Source organism: Cervus canadensis, chromosome 3 (assembly GCF_019320065.1).
Source record: "Cervus canadensis isolate Bull #8, Minnesota chromosome 3, ASM1932006v1, whole genome shotgun sequence".
NCBI lineage: Eukaryota > Metazoa > Chordata > Mammalia > Artiodactyla > Cervidae > Cervus > Cervus canadensis.
Window position 1 is genome coordinate 80,788,591 of NC_057388.1, and position 15,145 is coordinate 80,803,735.

Consider the following 15,145-nt stretch of genomic DNA (forward strand, 5'->3'; position numbering starts at 1 on the left):
TGAACCTAACAGCCAAATTCCTGCCTGAAAACCTCACCCATCATTGTCTTCCAGACACCATCCTTCATCTGATGTGCTGACCACTTCTACTCACACCGTTCTAATTTTCTGGTTACTATTTGAGTTCATAAAAAAATTACTAAAGCAATAGGCAAGATGAATGGTTCATATTATCAAGCTGTTTGTAGTCTGATAATTTGGGCTGGTTATGAAAAAGGGAATTTATAATAAAAGAAAAGCATTGAACTTCAAAAGTTGAAATATGTCTGTTGGAGACACTGGTAAAAACCCATAGAGAATGGACTTGGCAGTCAGATACATGGAGGTCTGAATCAAAGCTTTACCTGCTAGTGCTGAGTGACCTTGGACATATTAATAAACTTCTCTGAACTTCATTTGTAATTGTCTATCTTAGATGATTGCTGAGTTTACAATGAAAGATTATAGAAAAAAATTTTATACAATGTAAGATACATAATCCATATTAAACTAAGATACTGAAGCATTTAGGAAAAGGCAGCAATTAAAGAGTAAAATCCCTGGAGAAGGAAATGGCAACCCACTCCAGTATTTCTGCCTGGAGAATCCCATGGACAGAGAAGCCTGGCAGGCTACAGTTCAAGGGTTCGAAAAGAATCTGACACAACTGAGGGACTAACACACACACAGAGAGTGAAACAGTGTAGTGAAGGTGTTACAAACATGTTGTTAGAACTAGACCATGATGGTCTGAATACCATATACTCCATTTATTAGCTATGCAAACTAGGCAAATTATTAAACCAAGCAGTGCCTCATTCCCTCACCTACAATATGGAAATAATAATAGTATCTATCTCAGGCTCAGACGGTAAAGAATCCATCTGCAGTGCAGGAGACCTGGGTTTGATCCCTGGGTTGGGAAGACCCGCTGGAGGAGGGCATGGCAACCCACTCCAGTATTCTTACCTGGAGAATCCCCATGGACAGAGGAGCCTGGTGGGCTACAGTCCATGGGATCGAAAAGAGTCAGACATGACTGAGTGACTAAGCACAGTACATCTCATTAGAATCGTGGAGAGGACAAAACTGTTTAATTAATATGAAACTCTTTATAGGCTTACAGCCTGTAAGCCTTACATTTTGTCAGTGCCTGAGAAAGGTTAACTACTTTTGATTATCATCATCACCTTCATCATTATTACAATTTCAGGAGGCACTATTTCAGACAAACTGTAACAGGCTGTTAGTACTGAAACAGAAGTATTAGAAGAAATCCCTAGCTAAGAGAACAACAAGAATAAAGGCAGGAAAGAACACAGCCAGAAAAGTTCGTTCACGGGTCAGAAAATCCAGTTTGACCAGAAAATAATGAAGTAAGAAAGCTAGAAGTGACAGATGAAAGTTTGATTGCAGAAGAGCTTGATGCAAGATTAAGGTGTCTCTAAACACTTCATTACCCCACCAAGAGTCTTTCAAGGTTTTGGAAAACAGGAGTAATGTGATCACTGTAGCATTATATTAACCTGGCAGCACTGGCTTGGGGTATGTTAGAGACAACAGAGGCAGGAAGTGTAGTTAGGGGGCTATGCAGTATTTCAGTACGAAGTCAGAAGAACCTGATCCTGGGCATTCCAAACGAGAACAGAATAGAAGGCACAGGACCTGAAAGTTGTAGAACTAGAACCTCATGGGACTTGGCAACTGTTTAGAGAAACAGGCTGTGGAAAGAAAGCCAAAGGGGGGAAAAAAAACAACTGAGAAGCAGATTAGTTACGAGTGACAGGTAACTGGGACCTAAGACTGCAGATCATTCTTCAAGCAAAGGATAGGTTGTGCTGGGTCTAGACAGGAAACTTGCTACGAGGAGAGAGGCAGCCTGGTGTGAATGGGGGAAAAACTGCCACAGATAGGCAAGGGGAAGAAATGACCAACAGCGGACGGCAGCTATGGACATGGGGAACAGCGATGCACCAAAGGCTGCTTTATGGAAAAGGGTACATCCAGTTTTGAACTGTGGTGTTGGAGAAGAGTCCCGTGGGCAGCAAGGAGATCAAACCTGTCAATTCTAAAGGAAATCAACCCTAAATATTCATTGGAAAAACTGATGCTGAAGCTGAAGCTCCAATACTTTGGCCACCTGTGAGAAGAGCCGACTCATTGGAAAAGATCCTGATACTGGGAAAGACTGAGGGCAGGAGGAGATGGGGGCGACAGAGGATGAGATGGTTGGGTAGCATCATCGACTCAATGGACATGATAGAGTCATGTCAATGGACACTATCTTCTTCTCCAGAAGATAGTGAAGGACATGGAAGCCTGGCGTGTTGCAGTCCATGGGGCTGCAAAGAGTCAGACACGACTGAGCGACTGAACAACAGCCAGGCAAAAGCGGCAGGGATGGGCTACAGCATCACCAAACCACTCCAGTCATCCTCCTGAAGGATGAGCTGACCCCTTGGGATTGAGTTTGGAGCTCTTCTCTAGCCTCAGTACTCATAGTAAATCTTACTAGAGGTCTCTTCAGACAGCAGTGAAACTGTCTATCCACTGTGTATAACCTGGTCTGATGGCAAAGGTTAGTAGTGCCTATATCATCCAAGTGTTTGAAGAATGAATGAATGAACAAATTACTGGCCCTTAGAACCTCAGCCCTCCACGCCACCTTTGCATCATAAGGTTCTTTCTGCATCACAAACTAGCTCCTATGCACAAGTCTCTATGATTCATCCTGCCTCAAGGAGAGCCCAAACTACCTTATTTGACAAATTGTTTTACTTGCATTCAAATAACCTAAAGGAATGCATAAATGGTTTTCAAAATATGTTCCTAAAAGTCTTTGAGATTCTATGAAATACGTTATCCTACCCCTCCCCATCCCACAGTCCAGGAATCATCCAAATCATACAAGTTGGGAGAAGGAAGAATCATATTAATAGTAGCCAGACCTAAACTGACTGTATACATGGGACATCATTGTAAGATTGTGGTTTTAGAGAAGGATTCTAAGATTTTAAGTTTCAATACCTTATCCATCCTTTAAACTATGTTTTATATAATGTAAATCCTTTAGTTTAGGTTTAAATTATTATCCAAATTTCTTAAATTGCAACATAAGATTCCAAACCCTTCCACCTCCTTTCCCCTGAAAGAAGAAAAATGACATATTACAAATAAAATATAATCAAGATCATTGTATACCAAAGTGGACAGAAGTGAGGAAATGGGCATGTCCCCCTTCTCTGAGGGTGGTTTATTTTCTGCAGCATTTTCTGTTTTCCAGTCACGAGACCCGAAGAGTCATCATCCATGAAGCCAAGTAATACATTAACACAGGTTGTTCCTGTGAAATGCAAAGCTTTAGTTTAGCTTCACGCTAAGATTCTGTTTTAATGGGCTTGGGATGGAAGCCAGGCGAGCCCTGGTGTGCAGGAGATGGCTCGGGAATGAGAATTTGTGCTCATCTCTCCCCAGCTCTGCATTCAGCGACACTGTGTTGGTAACCTGCAACTGACCATGCTGGGAGTATTTACACCACAGAAATCTTCAAACGCTACAAATCAGGGCTTTTTTCTGTTTAGGTATCCAGCATTTCAGCACACCATTAAAAAAATGTTTTTTTAAGTTCCCTATAATAAATGAGTGCACAGATACCATTGAGAACTATAGCAAAGAAAGGGATATACTCAATAAATTGCTTTTTTAGGAGTCTGAAATGTCTGCAATTACATGTTAGCAGTCTCAACTATCTGGTGCCACTAACGTATTTTATACACTGAATGAGCTTCAAAAATCTATTTGTAAACCGTATTTTTAATTGGCTCAAATGTTTAATATTAAAGGAGGGTTTGCTCATTTCTAAGCTAAAAATCTAATCAATAGATTTTGGAATCATAGAAATGAAGTACTAAAGGGAATTTAAGAAGTAGTTTAGTCCAATTCTTCCCAAATTAAAAAAAAAAAAAACTGATATTATGGAAACTGAGGCTCACTTCTTTTCATTAACCTATGTAAAGGTGCTTGGTGCTTAGTCACTCAGTCATGTCCGACTCTTTGTGACACCATGGACTGGGGTCAATGGAGCCAGCGGGCCCCAGTCCATGGGGTCTCTCCAGGCAAGAAAACTGGAGTGGGTTGCCATATATAAAGGTAGCACTAGGATTATGATACCTTTCTTTCTGTTACCTCACCACCTGAATTCCATATGGGTTTAAGTGGTGGGTTTGTTTACAACAAGAAAGGAGAGAAAGAAACAGAATTCCATGATGACATCTCAGTTCAAGTCCCAAGAGGCTTATTGGAGTGGTAATAAGGTCCCTGACACTAGAAAAAAACTCATACTTTCAAATGAAAATGTCAACATGTGGCCTGAGTGAAATAATTAAATAGTGTACATATTTCTACACCTCACCTTCTGAGAACAGCAAACACTTGTACTGACATCATTTCTCATGGAAAGAACACTTCCCTTCTCACAGGATGTTGAACAATGACCACAGATTAGGGAACTGTTATCACAGTTCCCTACGCATATAATCCCCTGCACTGATGAACCAATAATACAACAGTGGTTGGTCTCTTTAACCACAATAAAGATGAGATGTAAACACCATACCCAGGCAAGAAGTAACAGATTTCTTTTCACTGTTCCACAGTATCCTAACATCCCCACGATGATTAGGAAACAGCAAACAGCGATCATGACCGGATGAACCACAGGAAAGTAAGTCAAAATGACAGCCTCCTCTACCCTGAAAGAAGAACAGAAAAGATTGTCAAATAGCAATATACCACCTTGATTTCTGCATACATAGCAGATATTTTTCTATGATACTTTCATTAAGTCTTTATATTATAAATAGAATAAAAAGGCACCCAAGACATAGCACAAGACACAACTGACGTGCACTCTGCCATCACCAACTTGCTTGTTTTATTTTTTATCTTGTTTGATTAAGTTTTTTATACAAGTGGTACCAAAAAAAAAAACAAAAAACTTCTTATCTCAGCTCATTTAAAATGTATTATAAGATAGGGATTCCCAGTTTTAAAAGTCCATCTAATATTAGCACCGAAGCCTTAACTTTCATGAGGAAACCACATGAAACTTTTCACTATTTCCCAGCTGAGAAGACTCTCTACTCTTCTCTGATCTGGGACTCTGCAGGCAGTGTGCACTTTTCCAAAGATGTGAAACACTGCTATGGAAACGGAAATTGGTCTGTATTATAAGGAGGGGAGGGAGACGCCTTCTCTGCTCAAAAACCATGAAAAATGATTAACTAGAGCCTTAACAGAAAGAATAATAACTAAGATAACAAAAAAACAACCATGACTAAGTGCTTACTAAGCTCCATCATGTTAAGGACTTTACAGAAATCCTTATGAAAATTCAAAGAGGTATATAATTCCCATTCAGAGATGAAGAAAATGAGGCTCAGAGACATTAAGTAGTTTGCCATTTGTGATGTTAGTGGATCAATCCTTGAAATTGGGTAAGAAAATGACATGTGGGGTTTGGTTTTCATTAGCTCAGGAATATGAAGGCAAGAAAAAGTTGGCAATTATTTTCTTAAGGAAAAGTAGTTGTGCTGTCCATTGTAACAAATATGGCATGGTTCAAACATTTCCAGGACAGGTAAGTGGTATTACTATAACCAGAGATGTCCTCTACAAATAGCAGTATACCTTAATGAAAATTCTAGAAAATGCAAGTGTTACCATGGGCAGGAAAACCTTTCCAAATGATCAGGGGTGAGCACTACCATCTAAACAGCTGAGGGCAAAGTTACTTAGAAACTAGTGTCTGAGGAAACCCTGATGAAATAATTCAATCATTAATTATAAAACCTACCTTGTTTCTGCAGTTAAAGTCAGAACATTATTTAGGTAGTCCCTCATCCAAGCAGACACAGCCAACACGCTGATGGACATTAACTGTGGGTAAAAAATTACAAATTGGTGACCAAGCATTTATTCATCATGCTCTGCAGGACTCATAACAAAATATTGAGGATTTTCTTTACATAATTATTATGATTTTTCCTAATGACCATTTACCACCTGTTGAAATTTACTTTTACTATAAATATATGCCATTCTCTTTTGTAATCACATCATAGCCACTAAATAGAATGTCACTAAATAGGACACAGAGAGCTGAACTATTAGAAAGTCAAGGACAGGAATTGCACAGAACAACTAAATTATCAAATGTACAAGATGAGCCTAAAACACGTCATATGTAAAAGCAAGGAAGCAATAAAATACTACTGATGTCCAAAAAGTCACAAGCACTAACTTCAAAGGACTTCCGCTGGCTAAAGTTAAACAATTTGGCCATCAAAATAATACATAATAATAACTGCAATGGTAAAAACATCCAATATACTAAAAATCTATGAATTCACAGAAATATTTAAACAAAACTGACTAACCAGCTTTGGAAGATATTAGATATTCAACTCATCATTCAGAAAACTGATAAGAATCCAATGTTTATTCAATTTTTCCCAGACGAACTAGAGAAAGAACCAAAGACTTAATGAAAGTTTTTATAGAAGAATATCAGCTAATATGTACAGAAAGCAAGATAGAATATCACTATTTGACAATCTTCTCTGAAATAATGGCTCTCTTGGCAAAGGTCCTCAATGACTGCCAAAATTATCAGGTCAGTGACTCTCAGTCCTGTCTGTACATCAGAATCACCCAGGACACTTAAAAAATTTGCTGAGCCCAAGTCCCCCCTGAATCAATTCTTGGAAGTGGAGCCTGTACATCAGAAGTGTGTAAAGGCTGCATAGATGTTCTAACAGGTAGTACAGGGCTGAGAACTACTGCATTAACTGAAAGGGGACTGATGGGGACTTTAAAATAAATATTGAATTCATTCATTGGTTGCGCCAGGTCTTGGTTGTGGCACACAGGATCTTTAGCTGTGGCTTGTGGGATCTAGTTCCCTGACCACAGATGGAACTCCAACCCTCTGTGTCAGTCTTAGCCACTGGACCACCAGCCTTGGTGGGGACTTTCAGAATGGAGACATAAAGTACCAGATGCTTTGATCAATCTTAACATCACAAAAAGAGAAAACCGAGATAGTATCTCCCAATGTGACGCCATCAGAAGTACTCAAAGATACTTTTGAGGTATTTTTACCAAAAAGTCAAATGTGAATCTAATCAAGCCTCAAGCTCTAACTATCAGTTTACAGGAAACACAGGGAACAGATTTAAACTTGTTAATCGCCACCAGGGGCATGCAATCGACAAAATAAAAAATGTAAGAAATTTTACAGAACAAATGATCTAGTTTCTTTAATTGAAAAAGTTGGGTCCTTTGTAGAGATGTAGACAGACCTTGAGTCTGTCATACAGAGTGAAATAAGTCAGAAAGAGAAAAATAAATATCATATATTAATGCATATATATAAAAAACAGTACAGTTGAACCTAGTTCCAGGGCAGGAATAGAGACACAGAAGTAGAGAATGGACATGTGGACACAAGGGAAGGGGGGGGCAGGATGAATTGGGAGATCAGGTTTGACACAAGTACACCACCATGTGTAAAACAGATAGCTAATGGGAAGCTGCTATATAGCATCCGGAGCTCAGCTCGGGTCTCTGAGATGACCTAGAGGGGTGGGACGGTGGGGTGTGGAACGGAGGCTCAGGAAGGAGGGGATACATGTATACTTACAGCTGATTCACTTTCTTGTACAGCAGAAACTAATACAATATTGTAAAGCAATTATACTCAAAAAAAAAGAAAAAGAAAAAAGCCAGCAAGTGGAATAAAAAGATGGAAGGTGAAACTATTTTAACTTAAAAGAGATTGTCCAAGGCCATGTTGACCTGGTTTGGATCCTGATTTAAATGAACCAACCACCAAGAACCATTTATGAGATGATGGGGGATATTTTAACATGACTGGGTATTTGAAAATATTAGGAAATTATTATTTATTATTGTAGATATGACAATGGTATTACTTTTTTTTAAAGAATCTTTACCTTTTAGAGATATGCGCTGAATGGTTTAATAAGTAATCATGATGCATGGGAGTTAAGTGGGAAGTAGAGGTTCTGTGGGTAACTGGGGATTAATCATACTGTGCTCTCTACTTCTGTGTGTTTTAAATTGTCCATAATTAAAAAAACAAAATTAAACAGCTACTATCTAGAATTTGTTCAAAATGAGTCATCCTGGGAGGTTTTTCTAAAAGCTGAAGGTTAAGCCTAAGTTCTAAAGGTCTTTCAGAAATTTTTCACAAATGTGCCTTATCTTAAGTGCAATACAGTGAATTTCAGCTTAATTTGATTTTTAATAGTTTTTGGCATCTTAATGAACATTAATTACCATTAGGTTAGAAGTTTTCTTTAAATGCTGAAATAATGAAAATACAAGACAGGAATGAGTCTTTACTGACTCAAAGAGTGGCTATAAAACATGCTCCCAGGTAAGCACAACACCTGTGACCTCTTGTACAGTGAAACACGGTCAGTGAAACATGGTCACCTGCCTGGAAAATCAACTAGTAACCTTATGGAGCCTTCATCTAGCTGAAAATACAGTAGATCCCCCCTTATCCAAAGAGGATATCTTCTAAGAAGCCCAGTGGATGCCTGAAACCACAGAGTGTCTCAAATCCTGTATGTACTAATGGGCGAGCAGCATCTATACCACGGCTACAGTGGACAAAGGGATGAGCCACATCCTAGGCCTGACAGTGGGCGGCTTCATCCTGCTCCTCAGAACCACATAAAACTTGTGAATTGTTGATTTCTGGAATTTTCCAGCTAATATTTTAGGACCATGGTTGACGGTGTCTGACTGAACTGACAGAAAATGAAACCGAGGGAAAGGGGAACTACTTCGTTTACTCAGCACCAACCATCTGCCTTGTATTCTCTGTATTAGAGTCCCAGACCCCAAAAATGCCTGAAAGCAGCAAGATCTCAGCCTCTGTGGAGCTTCTAGATAATAACAGTGTAAAATGTGACATGGAAACCTGTTCAAGGCCTTGCAGATTCTGAATGGTAGAGCTGGATTAAAATCCAGGCCTTCATCTCTGAAGCTTCAGTCTTAGTCACTAACTACCTTCCAAGCTTAGAAAGAAGCATTATGTTCCACAAATAGGAGAGGAGCTTAAGTAGTGTGGAGGGCTTCTTTTTCAAAGGGGGTGGGGAGCAGGGAGTAGCCCAAGGACCATCTGTCTGTCTGTCTGTCGTGGTCAGGCTCAGTCTGAGCATCCGAACAACATTCTTTGCTGAATGAAGGCTCAGGGCTCAATGGCCTAAAACAGGTTAAGAACCCCTAGACCACAGCTCAGAGGAGAATTAGGCCAGTTATTACCATCCTCAAAAATACTTTCTATGGGTTTCCCAGGTAGCTCAGTGGTAAAGAATCCACGTGCCAATGCAGGAGACACAAGAGACCCAAGTTCAAGCCCTGCATTGGGAAGATCCCCTGGAGTAGGAAATGGCAACCCACTCAAGTATGCTTGTCTGGAGGAGCCTGGCAGGCTACAGTCCAGGCTGTCAAAATGAGTGGGACATGACTGAGTGAGTCAGCACACACAGGCACACTTGTGAGCACACACACGTTACCATCCTCATTCCTGTTGGGAGTGAAGAACAGATTGTAAACCTAATAAAAGTTCCCCAGGGTCTCTGTCACAGTGTATTAACCATGCTTCTAGCTTCCGTAAACTTGATGCTTTAACATGTGTTCTACATGCTCATGCTGGACACATCTTGGTCTGAACAAACCGATAATATGCGAGTCACTTCGCCTTGGCCACCTTCTACCTGCCCTTAGGAGGAGTCCTTCTCCAAGGGAGATAGTTCTCATTTTTAAATACAAACCAACCAATCCAGAGCCCACACTCCCAACCACTCTTTCATCGAGCTTTTTCATCCCAGGCCACTCTACACCTGCCCAAATCACCGCAAGGTCCATGTGCCAGACAACTAGGGAGAGAGGCTGCTGAAGGTATTCAAATTAGCCAATCCAAAACCTACTTACCCTGCCTTGCCAGTTCCTTCCTGAAGAAGCCCCAGTAAAAGCATCTGCCCAGTGCCCTTCTCTCCCTGCCTCGTGATGGACCCCATGCTTCCTCTCTTGGCCCACCATGATAAGAACTGTACTCTGTCACTTGGGATCTTCAAGTATAACACACGATGTTTTCAATGACAGTTATCTTCTGATCTGTTGACCTTGAAGTGAAGTGAAGTGAAAGTCTCTCAGTCATTTCTGACTCTTTGCAACCTCATGGACTGTAGCCTGCCAGGCTCCACTGTCCCTGAAATTCTCCAGGCCAGAATACTGGAGTGGGTGAAGTGAAGTGAAGTGAAGTCGCTTAGTCATGTCTGACTCTTTGTGACCCTGTGAACTGTAGCCTACTAGGCTCCTCCATCCACGGGATTTTCCAGGCAAGAGTACTGGAGTGGGTTGCCATTTCCTTCTCCAGTGGATCTTCCCAACCCAGGAATAGAACCAGGGTCTCCAGCATTGTAGGTGGATTCTTTACCAGCTGAGCTACCAGAGAAGCCATTTTCAATGTCAGTTATCTTCTGATCTGTTGGCCTTACCAGTCCTCAATAATCACAGAACCTATTACAACACACAGAGCTAGCAGGGGACCATAGACCATTTGATTAAATCTGAGGCTAAATGGTCTTCCTCTACTTGGCTATATGTGGGTGTTCAAATAACTTGTGTTTAAGGAGGTCAGGAAATTCTACCATTGTGCTATTTTATTTATTTACTCTAATTCTTTGGCAGTTATCAATAATCCTCTCTTCTACCACTCTTCAGAATAATAACTGATGTTGATTTTTCCATGTTTTAATTTCTCACAGGCTGTTGAGCCAATTTTCAATTATCATAGCTTTAAGACAGGTATTGGGGCTTGTGGCTCAGAAAGTAAAGAATCTGCCTGCAATGTGAGAGGCCTGGATTTGATCCCTGGTCGGGAAAATCCCCTGGAGAAGGGAATGACTACCCACTCTAGTATTCTTGCCTGGAGAATTCCATGGACAGAGGTCACAGTCCATGGGGTCATGAAGAGTAGGACATGACTGAGCAACTAACACTTGCACTTTCAAGAAAGGTAGCAATAAAGTATCAGATTCTTCATTTTGTATAATATAGTATCAGTGGTTGTCATTATATAAACAGTATTTCCATTCATAACAAAAATGTTTTTTCTAAAAACAGCGTATTCAAAAACATTTCTAAATGGTAGAATGGTTAAAAGCATGGTTCTGAAGTGATTCTTTCTTCCAAAAAATATATATTGATCAGCTGCTCTCTGTCAGGGACTGTGCAATGAACTGGAGATATACTGATTGGCAATAGCAGGCACCCTCTCAAATCTATGTTGAAATTTTATACTAAGTGAAGAGGTCACATGTTAGCCAACTCATCAGAGACATAAACGTGTAACTGTAAACTGTAATTAAGTACAAGGAAGGAATAATAAGAGTTACTGTAGGAACTTATTTTAGGGTGACTGACCTAGTCCATGGGGTCAAAGGGCCTTCTCCAGACAGCTAAGATCTAAAGGATAATTATCAAGTTCATTAGGGAAAGGGAGGTTGAAAAGAACATTCCACTCAGAAAGAACAGCAAAAGTCCCAGAGTGGAAGGCAGCAGGATATGTTCAAGGAAGGGAAACCGGCGCAGGGCAGGCACGAAAAGCCAGACAGGGGCTAGATCACGGGTCCTAGAGGTCACTGTTTGTAAGTCAAGTGGTCTTGATGACAATGACCACGAGATGCCATTGAATCCAAAAGCCTTGGTTTGAATTTTAGTTCAGTTCTGCTTCTTTCCATCTGTATGACTTTGGGTGTGTCACTTAACCTTTCCTAAGCTTCAGTTTCCTCCCATATAAAACATTATAATAGCAAGTCCGACTTCACAGAGGATTCCAGGGATGAAAAAAGAGCAGGATTCTTTTATATGCTACCTGTTATTATCTCAAGTCACTTTTGACCTCAGGGCTTTCTCTTAATCTTTCTCAGTTTAGGAGACAATTCCGAAATCAGTTCAAAAATGGAATCTTCCGCTATGTGAAGGTCTAACAAATGGAGGGAAAAGGCAGCCTTGCGATAGAACCATCCACTGAACTTCCACAGCCATTCTTGGTTCTGACATCTCTAAAACTGAACTCATCTTCATTCTTCTGGAAACCCGTATATCCCTCCCACCATTCTTCCTTTCTCAGTAAATGGTATAATCAATGCTTCAATCATATTCACTGGCACCTTGGCAGGCGGCCTGAACCTCTCCCTCTTCCTCAGTCTACATCTCATTACTTTCAAGTCCTACAGATTGTTCCTGCAACACGCCTGGTGAATTCCTCCCCCTTTCCTGCCACTTCCGGCTAGTCCAGGCCCTCAACCTCTTGCCAGGCAATTATAATCATCTTATAATAGGACTCTCCAGTTCACGGATCTCACCTCACATTCACCCTTCAGTTAGCTTTATAAAACGCAAACCAAGTTCTTCTGCTTACAAAGCTCTAATAGCTGCCCCTTATGGCTCCTTGCCATCTCTCACTTCTACTTCCTTCAGCTCTCTCCTAGAGAGTAAGTTTAAATTCTGCAGCAGACACACAGGGCCCTCTCCAGTTACTCTTTGACCTCTTTCTTCCACTTATTTCCTGCCAGCTCCTTCCTACACACATTCTGTCCTCGGATGACCAAAGTCCAGCTTCTGCTTCTCTGACATGTACTGCTGCAGACCTCCTGAACCTATGTCTTTGTCCCTGCAGTTCCCTCTGCCTGAAATGCAATTCTGCCCCAGCCTGTCCATCTCAGGAGCAGAGCAACCTTATCCTTAAAGACCAGATCAAATATGAAGCTTTTCTCCCAGCTCCCTCCTTACCCAGAGTCAGTGTTCTTGTCTAGACTTCAGAGCACTGATCTATTGTTACCTTACCCACCCATCTCATCCACTAGAGGTCACAGACCACTGCCTCTAGCTCCCTCTCACAATAGCATTCTAGGCCCAGTAGTGAGACCTGCTACAATGTTAGATGAATGAATGAGAACATAATTAAAAGAAGATGATTTCAACTTATCAGATAAGCTAACTAACGGAGAAGCTCGCAAAATCAGAAGATGTTTTAAGTAGCTTTCTATCACTGGAAGTTTTCCAGTAGAGAGACACTTGCCACATTACATGATCAAAGATTTATGTATCAGGTCAGAAGCTGGCTTAAGCGTTCTCAAAAGTCCTTTAAACTACAAACACTGTATTCTACTTGGTCCAACAGCTTTTTTTCACTGTAGTTATCCAAGTGTCACAATTGTGCATAGAGTTATCAGGCAAAATAAATAATACCAACACAAGCTTGATCTCATAGCAAACAAGCAATTCTGAAAAGAAGCTGCTTTTTATTATGACATTATTTCCAGCCACATTAAGTCTATGAGAACAAGTCAATTCTCAGAACGATTTACTCACCAGGGTTGAGAAAATAATAATGGTAACAATGAATACAGTACATACTATAGCAAGAAACCAAGCTAAAATGAGATGGAAGTGAAGTGAAGTGAAGTCGCTCAGTCGTGTCCGACTCTCTGAGACCCCGTGGACTGGTAGCCTACCAGGCTCCTCCGTCCATGGGATTCTCCAAGCGAGAATACTGGAGTGGGTTGCCATTTCCTTCTCCAGAGGATCTTCCCGACCCAGGGATCGAACTCGGGTCTCCTGCATTGTAGGCAGACGCTTTAACCTCTGAGCCACCAAGGAAGCCAAAATGATTAGGTCACCTCAATATCTAATCCTGATGTTATTAAATCCAGAAGGACAAATTATGCAAGTAATTTAGGACTCCTTACTAATAATGCTATTGTCCACTAATTTTCCAACTTAAAATAATTCTTCAACTGTCATTCATGATGACTGAATTATTAGTGTATTGTAGTTATCACATGTAGCAAGGTTCATAGCTCCTTAAATCTTCTCCAATATAGAAAAATATTAACTGTAGTTCAAGGAATATTTAGAAAATAACACAAATAATACTTTTTTAAGATTTTTTTTTTATGTGAACCATTTTCACAGTCTTTTTTGAATTTGTTACCATATTGTTTCTGTTTTCTGTTTTGGTTTTTTTGGCCACAATGCATGTGGGAACTTAGCTCCCTGAACAGGGATCCAGCCTGCACCCTGTACACTGAAGGCAAAGTCTTAACCATTGGACCGCCAGGAAAGTCCTCACAAATATTACTCTAAAGAAATATATTTAATGTACTACTTGGCAGGTCCTTTGCCACCTTCTTTCTTGCAAAAACAGTTAGAAAATGCGAGCTCTCAACAAATATTTATAAAAATGAAATGTGCTATGTTGCTGAAACATTCTGGCTTTGCTTGAATCTAATCATGTAAAAAATGAAAATCAAGTTTTCTAAATCAGAATGTATTATGAAATGTATATGTATAGTTTCCACCAAACAGTAAGGTCACAGTCAAAAAAACAGCCATTTACATCCTTCAGCTGTCTGACACACATAATATATAATCTCATATAAGGTGACAGTAACACCAGTCATTTCTGCTCAAGACTGACAGATGTCTAAAGCCACCTACCTAACTTCTCTTTTTATGTCAAATCTGTTAGCAGAGAGTAGAACGGGGAACAGAGACTGGGAACTTAGTTACATTTCTGTCTCTACAGAGAACTTGGACAAGTCATTCAATCTTTTAGAAACTCTGTTCGCTCATGTTGAAAATGAAGAAATTGAACTAGCTGCTCTTAAAACTCCCTTTTTTCTTAAAAAACAAAAAGACTCTAACTGTTATTTATTAAAATGTAAAGATAAATCAATTTTTGATCATTTGAAAGCTGGTAGCCCAAGGCAAGGACTTCCCAGGAACATGCCCATTTCATGTTTCCAGGCCTGCTCCCCTCTGCTTTTTAATCAGTTCACGCCTCAACCAGCTTCCCTTCTAGCGCTGTGGGCAGCAGCAGAAAAGGGCAAACAGATAGGACTGTTGGTAAATGCTGTGAAAGAGCAGGCATTGTAAATGATGGCTGAAATGAGTTCCGGAGATTACTTGTGGGTATCATTTAAGCATGAACATCTGCTAATTAGGCCTGAATAAATCAATAGCATCTTGGAACTGTGCTGACTAAAAGTTTCTATAGATC

At 40.3% G+C, this 15,145-nt stretch overlaps 1 protein-coding gene across 3 annotated transcripts in view; it reads right to left on the reverse strand.

Moving 5' to 3' along the window:
* The window catches only part of TSPAN12 (tetraspanin 12), a 66,864-nt gene that overhangs the window by 44,762 nt on the left and 6,957 nt on the right, over positions 1–15,145 (reverse strand). For all 3 annotated transcript variants that reach the window (XM_043463560.1, XM_043463563.1, XM_043463562.1), the window contains 2 exons: positions 5,834–5,916; positions 4,595–4,730 (listed from right to left, as the gene is read on the reverse strand). In XM_043463560.1, coding sequence (XP_043319495.1) covers positions 4,595–4,730; positions 5,834–5,916 — 219 coding nt within the window. The remainder of the gene's footprint in view (positions 1–4,594; positions 4,731–5,833; positions 5,917–15,145) is intronic.